At 34.7% G+C, this 14,192-nt stretch overlaps 1 protein-coding gene across 7 annotated transcripts in view; it reads right to left on the reverse strand.

The window, feature by feature from the left end:
* Positions 1 to 14,192, reverse strand: part of CEP112 (centrosomal protein 112) — a 418,880-nt gene that overhangs the window by 316,706 nt on the left and 87,982 nt on the right. For all 7 annotated transcript variants that reach the window (XM_057317729.1, XM_057317726.1, XM_057317731.1 and 4 more), the window contains exons 13-16: positions 4,278 to 4,432; positions 3,838 to 3,967; positions 2,936 to 3,028; positions 2,151 to 2,210 (exon numbers count right to left, since the gene is read on the reverse strand). In XM_057317729.1, the coding sequence (XP_057173712.1) occupies positions 2,151 to 2,210; positions 2,936 to 3,028; positions 3,838 to 3,967; positions 4,278 to 4,432 (438 nt within the window). The remainder of the gene's footprint in view (positions 1 to 2,150; positions 2,211 to 2,935; positions 3,029 to 3,837; positions 3,968 to 4,277; positions 4,433 to 14,192) is intronic.

Here is a 14,192-nt window from a genome sequence, read left to right on the forward strand (position 1 = left end):
TTCTTCCAGTATAAATAATGTGAGAACATATGCAACGGGAACAATTGAGCTTATTTTTCTTTTTAAGATTGCTATTATTTTAAACACTTCTTATTTACATTGAAAACAATTAACACACTTTAACTAGTTACATTATTAAAAAGCTAAGGCCAACTGATACTTTGTGGAAAGGGAAAAGTTGTAGTTAGGACGCCTAACAGAAAGAATTTAGGTCTGCTCCCTAAGCGAAATAGAACAGGAGTGGGTGGAAGGCTACTGGATAGGGACCAACTGAGCTCTAACGTTCTGTTTCTCAGGTGTGTCTGCCAGGCAGAGGGGCTGATCCAGAAACCTTAGTGTCCTTTGTGGCTAACTAGCCAAGATAAGACAGTGGTAGAAGAAAGACGGTCTCTCCAGCTCTGTCTCTGTATCTAACAGTCCTCAGTAGGACTTACAGAAGTTTGGGATAGCAACACGTTCTTTTACAATTAGTCAGTGCATGCCTTTCTCTTTGCTACCAAACTCTCTCCCTATCTCACAGGTACCCAGATACCATCTCAGGAAGAGGGGTGACCACAGAGTTTAATGGAGCAGGAGGCCAAGAAGGTGTTCCTTAATGAATAGGAAGCCAGACATCTGTCCAAAGAATGAACAATGGACTAACAAGGACACCCAGAGGATGCCTTATACAGTGGGGGTAAGGCTTCTGATAACGTATGGTCTTCTTCTAGTAAGTCAAATATTTATGAAGCTGCATGACTCAACAGTAAAAACTAAAAAAAAAAAAAAAAGTCTTTATTCCAATGAAAACAATATTTCCCTCTCGTTCAGATAGCATTTTGTAGACATGAAGCATATTTAAGATCTTGCACTGAGACTGTATTAAAACATCAGCAAAACAAAACAAAACAAAAAAACTTTAGCAATAAGAAAATTATAATTTTAAAGGGCATGTATGTATTCAGGTCAATACATGTCGGTAGACATACTCACTTTTCCAAATGACAGAAACATTCTTCCTAGACATTAAGCTCCTGGAAGGCAGACACTATGCTAATTCATCCTTAACCCTCTCCCCATCCCAGTACCTTGTATAATACCTTGCCCAGAGAAAGCATTTAATGAATATCGGCTGAGTGACTGTATAGATAAGTAAGATGAGATATACGAAGTGTTTTAAGAATGTTGTGCTACAGGGTGCATGGGTGGCTCAGCAGATTAAGCAACTGACTCTTGGTTTCAGTTCAGGTCATGAGATAGCCCCGCGTCAGGCTCCGCACTTAGCAGAGTCTACCTGGGACTCTCTCTCCCTCTCCCTCTGCCCCTTCCCCTGCTCTCTCTCTCTCTCTCTCTCTAAAATAAACAAATCTAAAAAAAAAAAAAAAGAATGTTGTGCTATATAACCTGTTTAATTTTAATTTGTATGTATTTAATTATTGAAAGGTTAATGTTTTACTCATTTTCCATTATGTGAGTACTTTACAAATGAATTGATTTGGTTAATATTACAACAGTAAATAATTATAAAAGCAACAATAAAATCTTTACTATTTCAACTATTCTTTTACTTTTCATGTCATATAGCAAACAACAAATTCAAACCGAAGTATAAAAGTCACAAACCTATAGAACTCTGCATTTTATTGCCAAAGGTGTTAAATTATGTCAATAAACCCCCAGTTATTACTGATAACAGGGATGCCAGCATATGCAGAATTATTCACTGTTCCAAATGACAAGAAACAATTATTAAAGAAATGTTTAAGTAGTAGACAATTCTTTAATTGTTTTATGTTCTTTGGTTAAATATGAGCATTACTACATATGAGATTTGACAGAATACAAACAGCTCCCCTCCCATCAATTGCACCATATTTTTAAACTGGTAGAAAAAATATATAATTTCAAAGTGTTATTATAATACTCTTCACTCATTAAATATAATATAGAAGGGGTGCTTTTATATTGATACAATTCATAATCAAACTAAAGAAGCTGTTTATAAATATGAAAAATGAAGCAAAATTTGATCACTGGCTAGCTGAAATCAACTTAAGAAATCAATGATTCTTTAGGGGCTAGAATGCATGGCTTAATAAAAACCAGCCCTCATTCTCAGTTGCCTCATTGGCCATTTTAAATGTCTCATAGTATCATACAAAACATATTACCTTTTTTTCATAGGTGCGTTTTAAATGACTTTTCTCCATTTGAAACTTATTTTCTTGATCCTGTGAATAATAAATACTTTTATTGTACTTACAGTTGCTATTAGAGTCAATACAATTTGTAATCTAAGGAAATAAATTGATCTACCTGATGACAAACTTTATTTAAGTTCTGCATATTATTACAAGAGCCCTACCTGTCCAATCTTCTCAACTACAAATAGAAACGTGAGTAGCTTTGTGTGAGGGCAGAACAGAATACCTTAGTTATCTGAAGACGTTCCTACTCTCTAAAGGGTCTACTTACAGTGGAAGAGAACTTTTCTGGCCTTAGGATTAGGATATTACTTAAAAGTAACCAACTGACTCAATAGAGAAATAATACATTTAAAGTTATATCATATGTCAGTCTTTGGTGATTCTTGACCATGAGGGAAAGGGAAAGATCTAGAAGATATGAAGGAGAAAAAGAAAGTTTAAAGACTGGTAGAGAGTAATTTAAAGGGAGGAAATTATTCTAAAATAAAAATGTATTTAAATAAGGTTTATTTTTTGAATGATTCAAAAAAGATAATTCAATAAAATTATTGTTCTTTTTTCCCTATACTCCATTAGCATCTACTTTTGTTAAAATAAATAAGATGTAAAATGATACAATGCAACAAAAGAAAAAAAATGGCTACTTGTATGTCTGAGGATTTTTCTTAATTGACTCTTATTTATACATATAATCAAGAAAAGGAAAGGAGAGTTTTAGCCCCTGCTCTGTATAAAAATATAGGACTCACCCTTAGTTGCTGCTTTCTTTGAAGTTCTGATTCCTGGAGCTGCTGTTTTAATTGACAGATGTTCTCTTCTAGTTCTTTAATCACACCAGATGCCTACAAGAATTTTAAGAATAATGAAAAACAGTACCATCCTAGAACTTCTGGTTGAATAGATTTACTTTTCCCGATTGAAGGTTTAATCAGAATTAAAATCATCTATAAGTCTGAATGAAAAATATTTTTTTAAAAACTTTAAAAATTAATCTTTTAAAGTCAAAATATAAACTAAATTCTGCACAATACTTAAAGTTACAAAAATATAATACTGATGTACAGATAATGGGCTTACAGAAAACCTTCTAAATTTTACTTTTAAAAGGAAATCTACTGGAATACTTAATTCATGAAATAGCAAGTAACTGACTACCTTAGAATTGTAGCTATAGGATTTGCTTTGTGGCAAGTTTCAGTATCTGACACAAAAGTGTGTGGGTGCCAAGAAGGGTGTCTATGCGTTCCTGTATGTATGTGATAAGAAAGCTAAAGCATGACCCAGATTTCAAAATAATAATAATAATGTATATAGTTACTCTACAAAATGCATTATTGACACGACTGAGCATTTCTACTTGAATTTTCTTATATATTTCCTCATTTTAAAAATTTTCAGTACTTAAAAGGATTAACTTATAGTGGAATTTAGTTTATTAAATATTTATATTATGCCCTGTATTAGAGATTCAGCATTATCAGTATTTTAAATACCAATAAAAACTCTTAAAATTTCAATTATTTCAAGAATAAAGCAAAAAAGAGACTAATTTCAAACGCCAAATAGTTAGCTTCCACACGGCTATCTATGGCTCTACGCTGAGCAAGGTAAGTAACTACTTTTTGTGGTTACATCTGCCAGCATACAGTACCTTAGAAGCTGAAAGAGCATGCTCCTTTTTCAGAAGGCTTATATCAGCCTCATATTTGGTTTGTAATAGTTTCATGTTTTGTTCATAATCGTTTACAAGATGATCTTTCTCTTTATGCAGTGTGTTGCGCCTAAAAGCAATAAGAGAATAAAATATACTTCTAGTACATTTAGAATCAATATCTAAAACGAAATTTTTGAGTGAACCAAATTCAAATGCATTATCTTTCAATCTATCAAGGAAGTGTCCACATTTTAATCAACTGTTCTTAAACGTTATGCTTTTTAAAGAAGACTTTTAAAATTAACAAATCGCAGTATTTATGCTAGAAACATCCCAAGGTTAAATGCACAGGTGTGATTAATTTTGGTAAATAATTTTGAGAGTTAATATCAGTACTTTACAGCCACATCTGATAGATATCTGACTTCAGACAATACCTTGCCTTTACTTCTTGTAATTCATTACATGTTATCTGGTAACATCTTTCAAGTTCCAGTTTTTCTTGAATTAATTTCTGTTTCTGTAAGTTACTGTTCTCTGCTTCCCCAGTCAGCTGCTGGACACGGGACTCCAGTTCCTTGACCACTTGGTTCTGAAAGAATAGGTCATGGTTAGGAAAGCCTCTGACTGACTTTATAATACTTCTGTATCATTAAGTAGCCTGAAAAAAATATACATATACCCTATTAGAAATAAGAATACAGAAAATAAATGTATCATAAATCATACTGGTAAAAATTAAACCAACCTTTAAATCAACAAGATCTTTAAAAAAAAAAAAAGAAGAAGAATGCCTTCACCCACAAGAGTAAGACCATCATGTTTATACCCTTTTAGCTATTCATTCACTCGTTCAACAAATATTTACTGAATCTGGTACTATTGCAGGACCTAGGGACAAACCAATAAATAAGAGAGATGAAGTCCTTATCCTCACGAAAGTACATTCTCTCTATGCAACTATTAATAAATGCATATTTATTAGGTAAGTATTTGACAATGTTCTTTATCTTCACTTGAAGTTCTAGAAACTTCCTAAAATCATAAAAATAATGTAATATTTTTAATTAAAAATTTTATTGATACACATATTATCACATTAGTGTATAAAAATATTTTATTACATAGTTGCAGTATTAGTGAATGAAATTTTTATTTGTTTCTTATTTTTATTTACTTACCATTTTATCAAAAGTACTGCATTTTCCAAAGTCTCCAAAAATCATCATATAATTAAATCATTTCTTTATTATTTGATGTTTAAGTTATTTGAATTTTTCATCTTTATAAAACTAGATCAATGTGTTTATGACTAGGTATTTTATCTAAAATTAGGGTAAGCAGGCAATAGCTGAAGGGACAACTGATTTTCATTTTAACAATTACACTTCCAGTAAGTGTGAGCAATCAGAAAAGGTTAGGATGATGTTCCGATCAATTAGTATCTTTTTATACTCATTCTAAGATAAATATTTAAAATAAAGTTCAAGCATTAAATAATATTACAACCCCAACATTCTTTATTCATTCCATCCTTTCTTCATTATAATACGAATTTAGGTATATAATTTAAATTTTGGAAGCAACAGTTTCTTAATTTGAGGAAGGAAAATAATTATATCTAATGTAAAAACATGGTATATAGATATGGTAGATAGAAAATACATACAATTCCTAGCTCAGAGTCTGACACATATCAGATGCTCAGATTTCTTCTCCATGGATCCTATTCACTCTGCCTCATTATTAATGATCCCTCTGCTTTGGGAGCTCCTTTTAGAAGATAGTTCAATTTTCCAATACATATTCTAAACTCTCCTTGTTTCCTAAATATCGATTGACTGGAAGAAACAAAGAAAAGAATACATACTTGGCCTTCCAGTTTTAAATGGCAGAATAAAAATTATCTTTATTCCCTCTTCTCTTGGAAATTACCCCAAAGAGACAAGATATGCTAGAAACAGAAATGAAACTGTCTTAATATAATAAACCCTGGGAGAAGAACTGCTATCTCTGCCTGTGATGGAGTAGCTTGCAGCAGATCTCACTCGCACTGAGAAAAAGCGAAAAACCCAAAAGACATCAAGAAAAAGTCAATTTAAAGGCATTAGAGATCTTCCAAGGCAGCTAGGACCTAAGGGGGCAAGAGAAAGAAACCTCAGAGAGATGAGTCAACACTCCGTAAGCTGCTTTCACCTTTGAGGCATTCCCCAATCTTGGAGACTGCGGATGACGCAAGGCAATTAGAGCAGGGGGTGGCCTAGGCAGCCAGGACTTGAGGAACCAATATCCCTGATGCACATAGGAGGGGGCTCCACACAAGCAGTTTTCTCCTCAAGGAATTTCCCAAATTCCTAACATTTACAGGGCAGATGGCTAGGAAACCAAGAGAAAATACTCTGAAATGCAGACCAGAGTTTTTGGCAGTGTCACTGTACTTAGGAGTAAAAAACTGGAGATTATTCAAGGGTCTTCCCCTGGTAACATCAGAGACTTTCACCTCCAACTGTGTAGATGGCCACACTAGGAGTGGAAGTGAATCCGAGGTAGAACAAGGACTGCAACCCGGCCCTGAGTCACCTCGGTCCCCGAATGAATCAAGGGGAGCTGTCTCCACACCAAACACCTCTCAGAGGTTAGGGTGCACCTCTCTGGAGGAAGATAACATCATCCAGAGCATTCACGCAATGTCTAGCATTCAATCAGAAAATACCAGGCATGTCAAAAATTAGAATCGAGAGGGAAAAAAAAAAGAAAGAGAAATGGACACACAGAATGGTCCAGATACTGAAATTTAAAAATCTATGAGGAATATGTTACATGACTCAAAATACATGAGGAAGGTCTGTAAAATGAAATGATGATCAAATAGAAATGTAGGAATACTCCAAGAAAGCATGACCCATGGCTGGAGATCTTAGAAAATATCATCAGAACATAGTTATCCAAACTAAGTGGGATGCAAATAATCTGTTGCTTGGTTCAACAATAACATCTATGCAAGCTGGAACTGTAGCATCTCTGAACCCAATCTGGCATGAAAGAATAAGCAGGAAAGTCTGAGCTAGGTGAAAAATCACACAAAGCCACATTCATAGGAAGCAAGTTATGACTGAGGTCAACTCAGGGAAAGAAACAACAGTATGAGAATACTTACAGCACGTGTAGAATAATAAATGCAATCGAATTCACTCACACAGTAAGTGAGTTATTTGTTTTATTATCATCCTGCATAGTAAGACAGTTATTCATTTTATTATTTTTTAATTTATTGTTATTTTATTTTTATGATATATTTTTAAGGCATTTTCCTAACACTCATGGTGTCTTACATAAAATAGACCCAAAGTAAGTAAAATAAATTTAAGGGAAAGCATATAGACATATACTGAAATACCTTAAGGACAACAATATTTAGGCAAAGTAACCTTTTTAAAAATGAATACAAAGAATTGAGAGGATAAAAAATAATAGAAGCCTCAAAATGAGCAAAAAGTTAAAAAAAAAAAAAAGATGCCATCAAATCATTACTTTGCAGGCTGTGGCGACAGTGTAGAGGGAATACCGTGTAGGGAACAACAGGATCAAGGAAGGAACAAGTAACTGTATAGTTAATGACAAACGGATTACCTTGTGTGCAAAGAATATCTTCCCACATCGTGAACTCAAAGGTGGCACCTGGAAGATGTGGTTGGAGTTCTTGAATGGGCATGGCTTATAAGCAGAAGTTATAATAGGCATTAGATCAGTAATTAAAGTTCTCAATCATGGGTAAATGGGACAAACTGCATTTGTGGGGTATGGAACAAGAGGAGACAGGGAGAGCAACTAGCAGGTTACTAGAAGGGTCTTGGAATGAGGCAACAATGGCCTGAACTCAAGTGGTAGCTGTGGAAACAGAAGGGAAGAGGGAATCCGAGAAAATTTTTGTAGTAGTGAATAGTATGATTAAGTAAAACACCAAGTAAAGGAGATGACAAGTGGCAAGAATTAGAAATCTTCCAGGCTCAAAATCTAATATGCCAAGAGAATTATAACACATTGGGAATCAAGACAAAGCTCAGCAAAGAGTATTATTTTGGTAGGAAATAAAGACATGATTTTCAACAAGTTACATACTAGGAAATTAGAAAATATCCAGTGGGCCTTCACTTATGCAACTGATAGAATAAGACATAAGGACTGGAGATACAGATGTTGGAATTGTACATACAAACATTTGAAATCCTACCAAAAAGAAAAATTAGAAAGGGTTAGTAACTCAGCAACTATTTAGACTGGCAAAAAAGAGTGATATATTTTATCTTATTTCATAAATTTATTGAAATATGACAAAAGGATGTACAAATCTTAAGTACACATTTTAATAACTGTTTACAAATTGAAAATACCCATGAGCCATTACAAGATGTAAACATTACCAGCCATTCTGAAGCCTTATTGGTCATCCTCTCCACAAAGGCAACCACTACTCCAACTTTCATCACAAAAAAATTAACCTTGGCTTTGTTGAGCTTCCTATAAATGGAATCATACAGTACTCTTTTGGGTCAGGCTTCATCATGCATATTGTATGTCTGAGATTCATCCATGTCATGGAGTATAGCAGTAATTAAACCTTTTTCATTGCTATATATAGTTTTACCCTGTGTGAATATACATAAAATAATTTATCCATTTATTGATGGGTTGTTTTCAGTGCCTGGCTATTAAAAATAATGTTGCTATGAATATTTTATGGCACATATATATGCAGTGATTTGTTTTGGTTATACTTCTCGCAGTGAATTTGCAATTGATTTGAAAACTATGCCCATGCAAAACTCTGTAAGTGAATACTTATAAGAGCTCTATTCATCATTGCCAAAAAACTGGACAGAAACAAGATATCTTTTAAGAGATAAATGAATAAACAAACTATGGTACATCTATATAACTGAATGTTATTCATCAATAAAAGGAAATGAGTTTTTAAACCACAAAAACACATGAAGAATCCTTAAAGGTATAATTGCTTAGTGAAAGAAACCAGTCTGAAAAGGATACATAATATATGATTCCAATTATACGACATTTTGAAAGACAAAACTAGGCAAACGGTAAAAAAGATCAGTGGTTCCCAGGGATTCTAGGGAGAGGGGCAAGGGATGAATAGAGTAAAGCACAGGTGATTTTTTAGAACAGTGAAAATATGTATGATACTATAATGATGGATACGTGAGAAGATGTATTTGTCAAAGCACATGGAATTTTAAAGCACAAAAAATGAAGAGATGTTATGTAAATTTAAAAAATCATTTAGGAGTTGGGGGGATCTCAGGAAGAAATGCAGACTGTGACAAGAGAATCTCGTTATATTACTAATACATGAAAAAACTCATTGAAGGGATGGGGGAAAGGGGATGGCTTAAGCAATTTTAAAATGAGTGGTGTCTGTAAGACCAAAAGCAAAAGATAACTGCTCATAAGCACTGTACTCGAAGTTGGTTCCCATGGGGGTATGGATTAATAACTCTGATACTGTATACATGTATACGGGAATGGAACAATTAAGTAACAATGAAGGAGGACGGTGGAAGCCAAGTTTCCACTGTTGGATTAAGAATTTACAGATACACAATGGCAAGAGGCCAGAACAATCCATGTGGTAATCTGAGTTACAGACATCAGTAAGAAATTATGTTTAAATGGATACAGATGATTACATATAGAAATGTTTATAGAAATGCATATATACACAAGTTAGGATATGCACATATACTCCCTTGCTCTGTCAGTAACTAAGGGCATAAAAGAAAAGACACCCCAACAGTAATGAGCACACCTAGCACACAGATCTTGGTTTCTAATACCTTCTCCATGGTATCCACATTGATGGGGATATGTCAAAGGGGCACCGGAGCCCACTGAAAGAGTTCCCAATGGCCAAAGCTAAACAATTTGAGCAAAAAATTGAAGGAATATTGGATTATAACCCAGAGTATAAAATAAATAATATCCCAAGTCCATACGGATATAAATAAATGATTCAATAAATGAATAAATGAGAAAGAAGAGACAAATCTCCCTCCAGAAAAACTTCAAACAATTTATATAGATACTCCATCCTCAAGCATGGAGAGCATAACTCCCTACTTCTTAAGCATGGGCTGCACATAGTAACTTTCTTCCAAAGAGGACAGTATGAAAAGGTGAGGAGTAACTTTATGGTGAAAACCCTAACAAACACTATCTCAGCCAGGTGATGAAGGTTAATATCAAAGTGATGTCATTGGGGCGCCTGGGTGGCTCAGTTGGTTAAGGGTCTGACTTGATTTCAGCTCAGGTCGTGCTCTCAGGGTTGTGAAATGGAACCCAGCGTCGGGCTCTGCACTCAGCACGGAGTCTTCTTGTCCCTCTCCCTCCCCCCACTTACACGCACTTTCACTCTCTCTCAAATAAATAAATAAAATCTTTTTTTTAAAAAAGTGATGTCATTAATTTCACATACCACTGATCTGACGTGATGAGAACAGCACTGCACCTGTGGGATCCTACTGCCTCAACCCAGAACCCCAGTCTAATCGTAAGAAAAACATGAGACAAAAGCCAATAGAGGAGCATCCTACAACATGCCTGACCCACACTCCTCAAGACTGCTGAGACCATGAAGAACAAGGAAAGCCTGAGAAACTGTCACATCCAAGAGTAAACTAGAGACCTAACAACTAAATGTAATGTGATGTCCTGCATGAGATCCTGGACAACAGGACATTACATAAAAATTAAGGAAAACTGAATAAATTATGGAGTTTAATTAATAATAATGTAACACTACTGATTCATTTGTTGCAACAAGTGGGCCAAAATAATGTAAGATGTTAATAAAGGAAATTGGGTATGGTATATGGAAAATGTGTATTATCTTCTCAAATTTTCTGTAAATCTAATACTGTTTTTAGAAAAAATTAAATCTACCTTCTCTTAAATGTTCAGTTAATTCAAAATGATGAACTGGTGTTACTATCTGGGGGTTTCTTTATAATTATGAGGCTGGGAGAAGAAATGCTGGTGGCAACTACAAAATAACAAAGTCCAGCCATCTCAGAGAGGAGATGAATTGCTCCATGAATTATCACATGTCCCTACTAACAACAGTTAATAATGGCTAAGAAAATTCTCAGGTGTCTAAGGCCCTTTGATACTCTTTAAGGCTGGGGTTCTTAAACTTGATCCAGGTCCATGAATACAATTCAGAGTGTCAGGAAATTAGAATGGAGAAGAAAATCTCATCTTAATTTTCACTACCCTAACTGACCTTCAGCATTTCCCTTCAACTAAGAATATGGTCAACAAACCAAGGTAGTATCATATACCACAGATATTTTTATAGTCCATCACAGTTTGGGATAATCACTAAATATTGTTTATCTTCATCCTTATTAATAAATTACAATGGTTATCAGACCCACTGCTAAATCTTGATATTTATTGCATTAGTTCAGAAATATATATATTACTTTATCATGACTTTGATTTATTAATATTTTGATAACTATAACTCAATAAAATTTCTTCATAGACTTCACAAGATTGCCAGCAGGATCCATGATACAGAAAAAGGTAAAGAATTCCATTAACTGAGCCTAAAATCACACCAAACCACCCACAGACTTTCAGTGTATCTAAGCATTGTTATGAATAGAGCCCTATATTTTACAGCTGTCACCTCCCCAAGCATCTAAAAATTTTGCTATAATTTATTAATTATTTATAAGTTCTAATATATTGTTTTAAAAATTCACTGTTTACATGTTTTAATTATGAATTTCACACAAGAAAATCCCTGCCAATACCAAAAGACATAAGTCTAATAATTTATACAAGTATCTGCTTATAACAAATGGCAATGAAACAAGACTCAACCAAAAAAAAAAAAAAAAAACAGAAAAAGAAAAAGCCTGAAAGAACAACAAAACCAAGAAACTAATTCTCAGTGACAGTCCCGTCTTTCATCTTAAGCCATGCCTTGAACTCTACCTTATTTAATTATTAAATCAGGAGCTGCTCAGCAAGATCTGTCTAGTTTTGATGATTCTTAAATTCAATTCTGCTGACAGACTCTGTCCATTTTTCTCTATATTTACTGTTACCTAATGACAAGGTCTGAATGCTAATTTTTTTTTTAAGATTTTATTTATTTATTCAACAGAGAGATAGAGACAGCCAGTGAGAGAGGGAACAGAAGCAGGGGGAGTGGGAGATGAAGAAGCAGGCTCACAGCGGAAGAGCCTGATGTGGGGCTCGATCCCAGAACACCGGGATTACGCCCTGAGCCGAAGGCAGACGTTTAACCGCTGTGCCACCCAGGCGTCCCTGAATGCTAATTTTTAACTTCAACTTTCATTAAAAAGAGAATGAAGTGTCTCTGACAATGACCGTTTGGCTCCAAAGCATCACTTTTCTTTATATCCCAAATGTACAAAAATTAAAAATTCCAGTGTGAAAGATCTTGCTCTTATATTATTTAATTAATAAAATACAACTATGGAGTCAACTATCTTAGGCAATCAGTATGTTTCACAAGTTTGAACTTTAAAATTATTACGTTTAATTCATGTTTGCAAAAATTTAGGATGTTGAGATGACAAAAATGTATGTCAGATATAAACTTGGTGTTCGTTCATGACTTCGGATACATCGTTATATTCATTATCCACAAAACAGATTCTTGAATTTTTTTTTTTTTTTACCCAATAAACCTGATCCACCTCTAGCCTTTCGCATTGCACTTGTTAGCATCATCATTTGCTGACTGATACCTCTGTCCAAACCAGCCCCTCTCTTACCTAGACTACAATAATAGCTTCCTAATCGGTCTCCCTGCTCCCATTCTTGGTCCCTCACACTTTTTTCTCTGCACAGGGCCAGAGAGACATGTTTAAAATATTAGTCAGATGGAATCACTTCCATGTGCTCAACGCATTAAAAATTCAATACAAATATACTAAAAATTCACTGAATTGTACACTTTAAAATAATTTTGTAATATATAAATTATACCTCAGTAAAGCTGCTTTAAAAAAAAATCAATTACAATCGTCTACACAGCTTTCTCTGATTTGTGCCCTAACTGCTTTTCCTACCACTCCCATTTCTGCTCTCAGTGCTAGGTCTACACTGCCCCCTTGCTGTTCTCTAAACTTGCCCAACACATCCCAGTGTGAGGATCTTTGCACTGGCTGTTCCTTCTGCCTGAAACGCTGTTCCCAGATTATCACATGGATTCCTCCAATATTTCCTTGGGTCCCTTTGTAAACGCCCCACCTTCAGAAAGACTTTCCATGACTACCTTACCTGTGGTAGCACCTCCTCTACCCTATCCCCTCACACCAGTGTAGCTCAACCTTTTTTTTTTCTTTTAATTATTGCCCCCTTAATTAACGAGACTTTTTAGTTATTTTTTTAGTTGTTCCTTACCATGAAATTTTAATACACCAGACTTGCTGTAGACCTACTGGAAGGTCACAAACCACTATGATACCTAAAACTTCTTTTATCCCAACAACCAATGGACAACCCCTTGAGGACAAAATCACCTCCATTTACACTGCAGGTCTTAAACTGAATTCTTTTTCATCAGAACACTTAATCCCTGGCCACTTATACTTCTTTATTGGCTGTAACCTGCTCAAAAATGTGAACATTGCAGACAAGGACCTTTTGGTCACCACTGTGGCTCCAGTATCCAGTATAATGCCTGGCATGTTTTTATAATAGACTACATATGTCTTTTGGATTTACTATGCTTTAAATACAGGGGGGGGGGGGTGAACCTCGGGGTAGAGGGCCACGGAAACTGTTGTTGTTGAGTTGTAGGAGATCCTTACATATTCTGGATGTCAATACCTTACCACATATGTGATTTCCAAATACATATGCTCTGCTTGAAGAAAAGAAGAAAACAAGAGGAGGAGGAGGCCACCAGCAAATGAAAATACTGTATATGAAAAAAATATAGTATCTAAATAAAAGGTGTAATAGACACAATAACCAGAAGGAAATCTACTAAAGAAATAATTGGAAAACCATCCTAGGAACAGAGAATAGGAAGGAAATACAAAGAGGTAGAAAGCATAAAATAAGACCTAAGAAGTAGGAACAACCCATCTTTTTGGAGAAACAATGGAAATAAATTTCTCTGAACACAGATTTAAAGGGCTCAAATAATGCCCCAAAACCCACACCTGGGGACATCACAATGACATTTAACATTTATGAAAGTCAAAGATATTTGCTGATGTTCAAAACTGCTCATATCTTCTATACTTATACCATTTTAGGCCACACTTCTTCTCATGTTTTTTCTTTTT

Source organism: Ursus arctos, unplaced genomic scaffold (genome assembly GCF_023065955.2).
Source record: "Ursus arctos isolate Adak ecotype North America unplaced genomic scaffold, UrsArc2.0 scaffold_24, whole genome shotgun sequence".
Lineage (NCBI taxonomy): Eukaryota > Metazoa > Chordata > Mammalia > Carnivora > Ursidae > Ursus > Ursus arctos.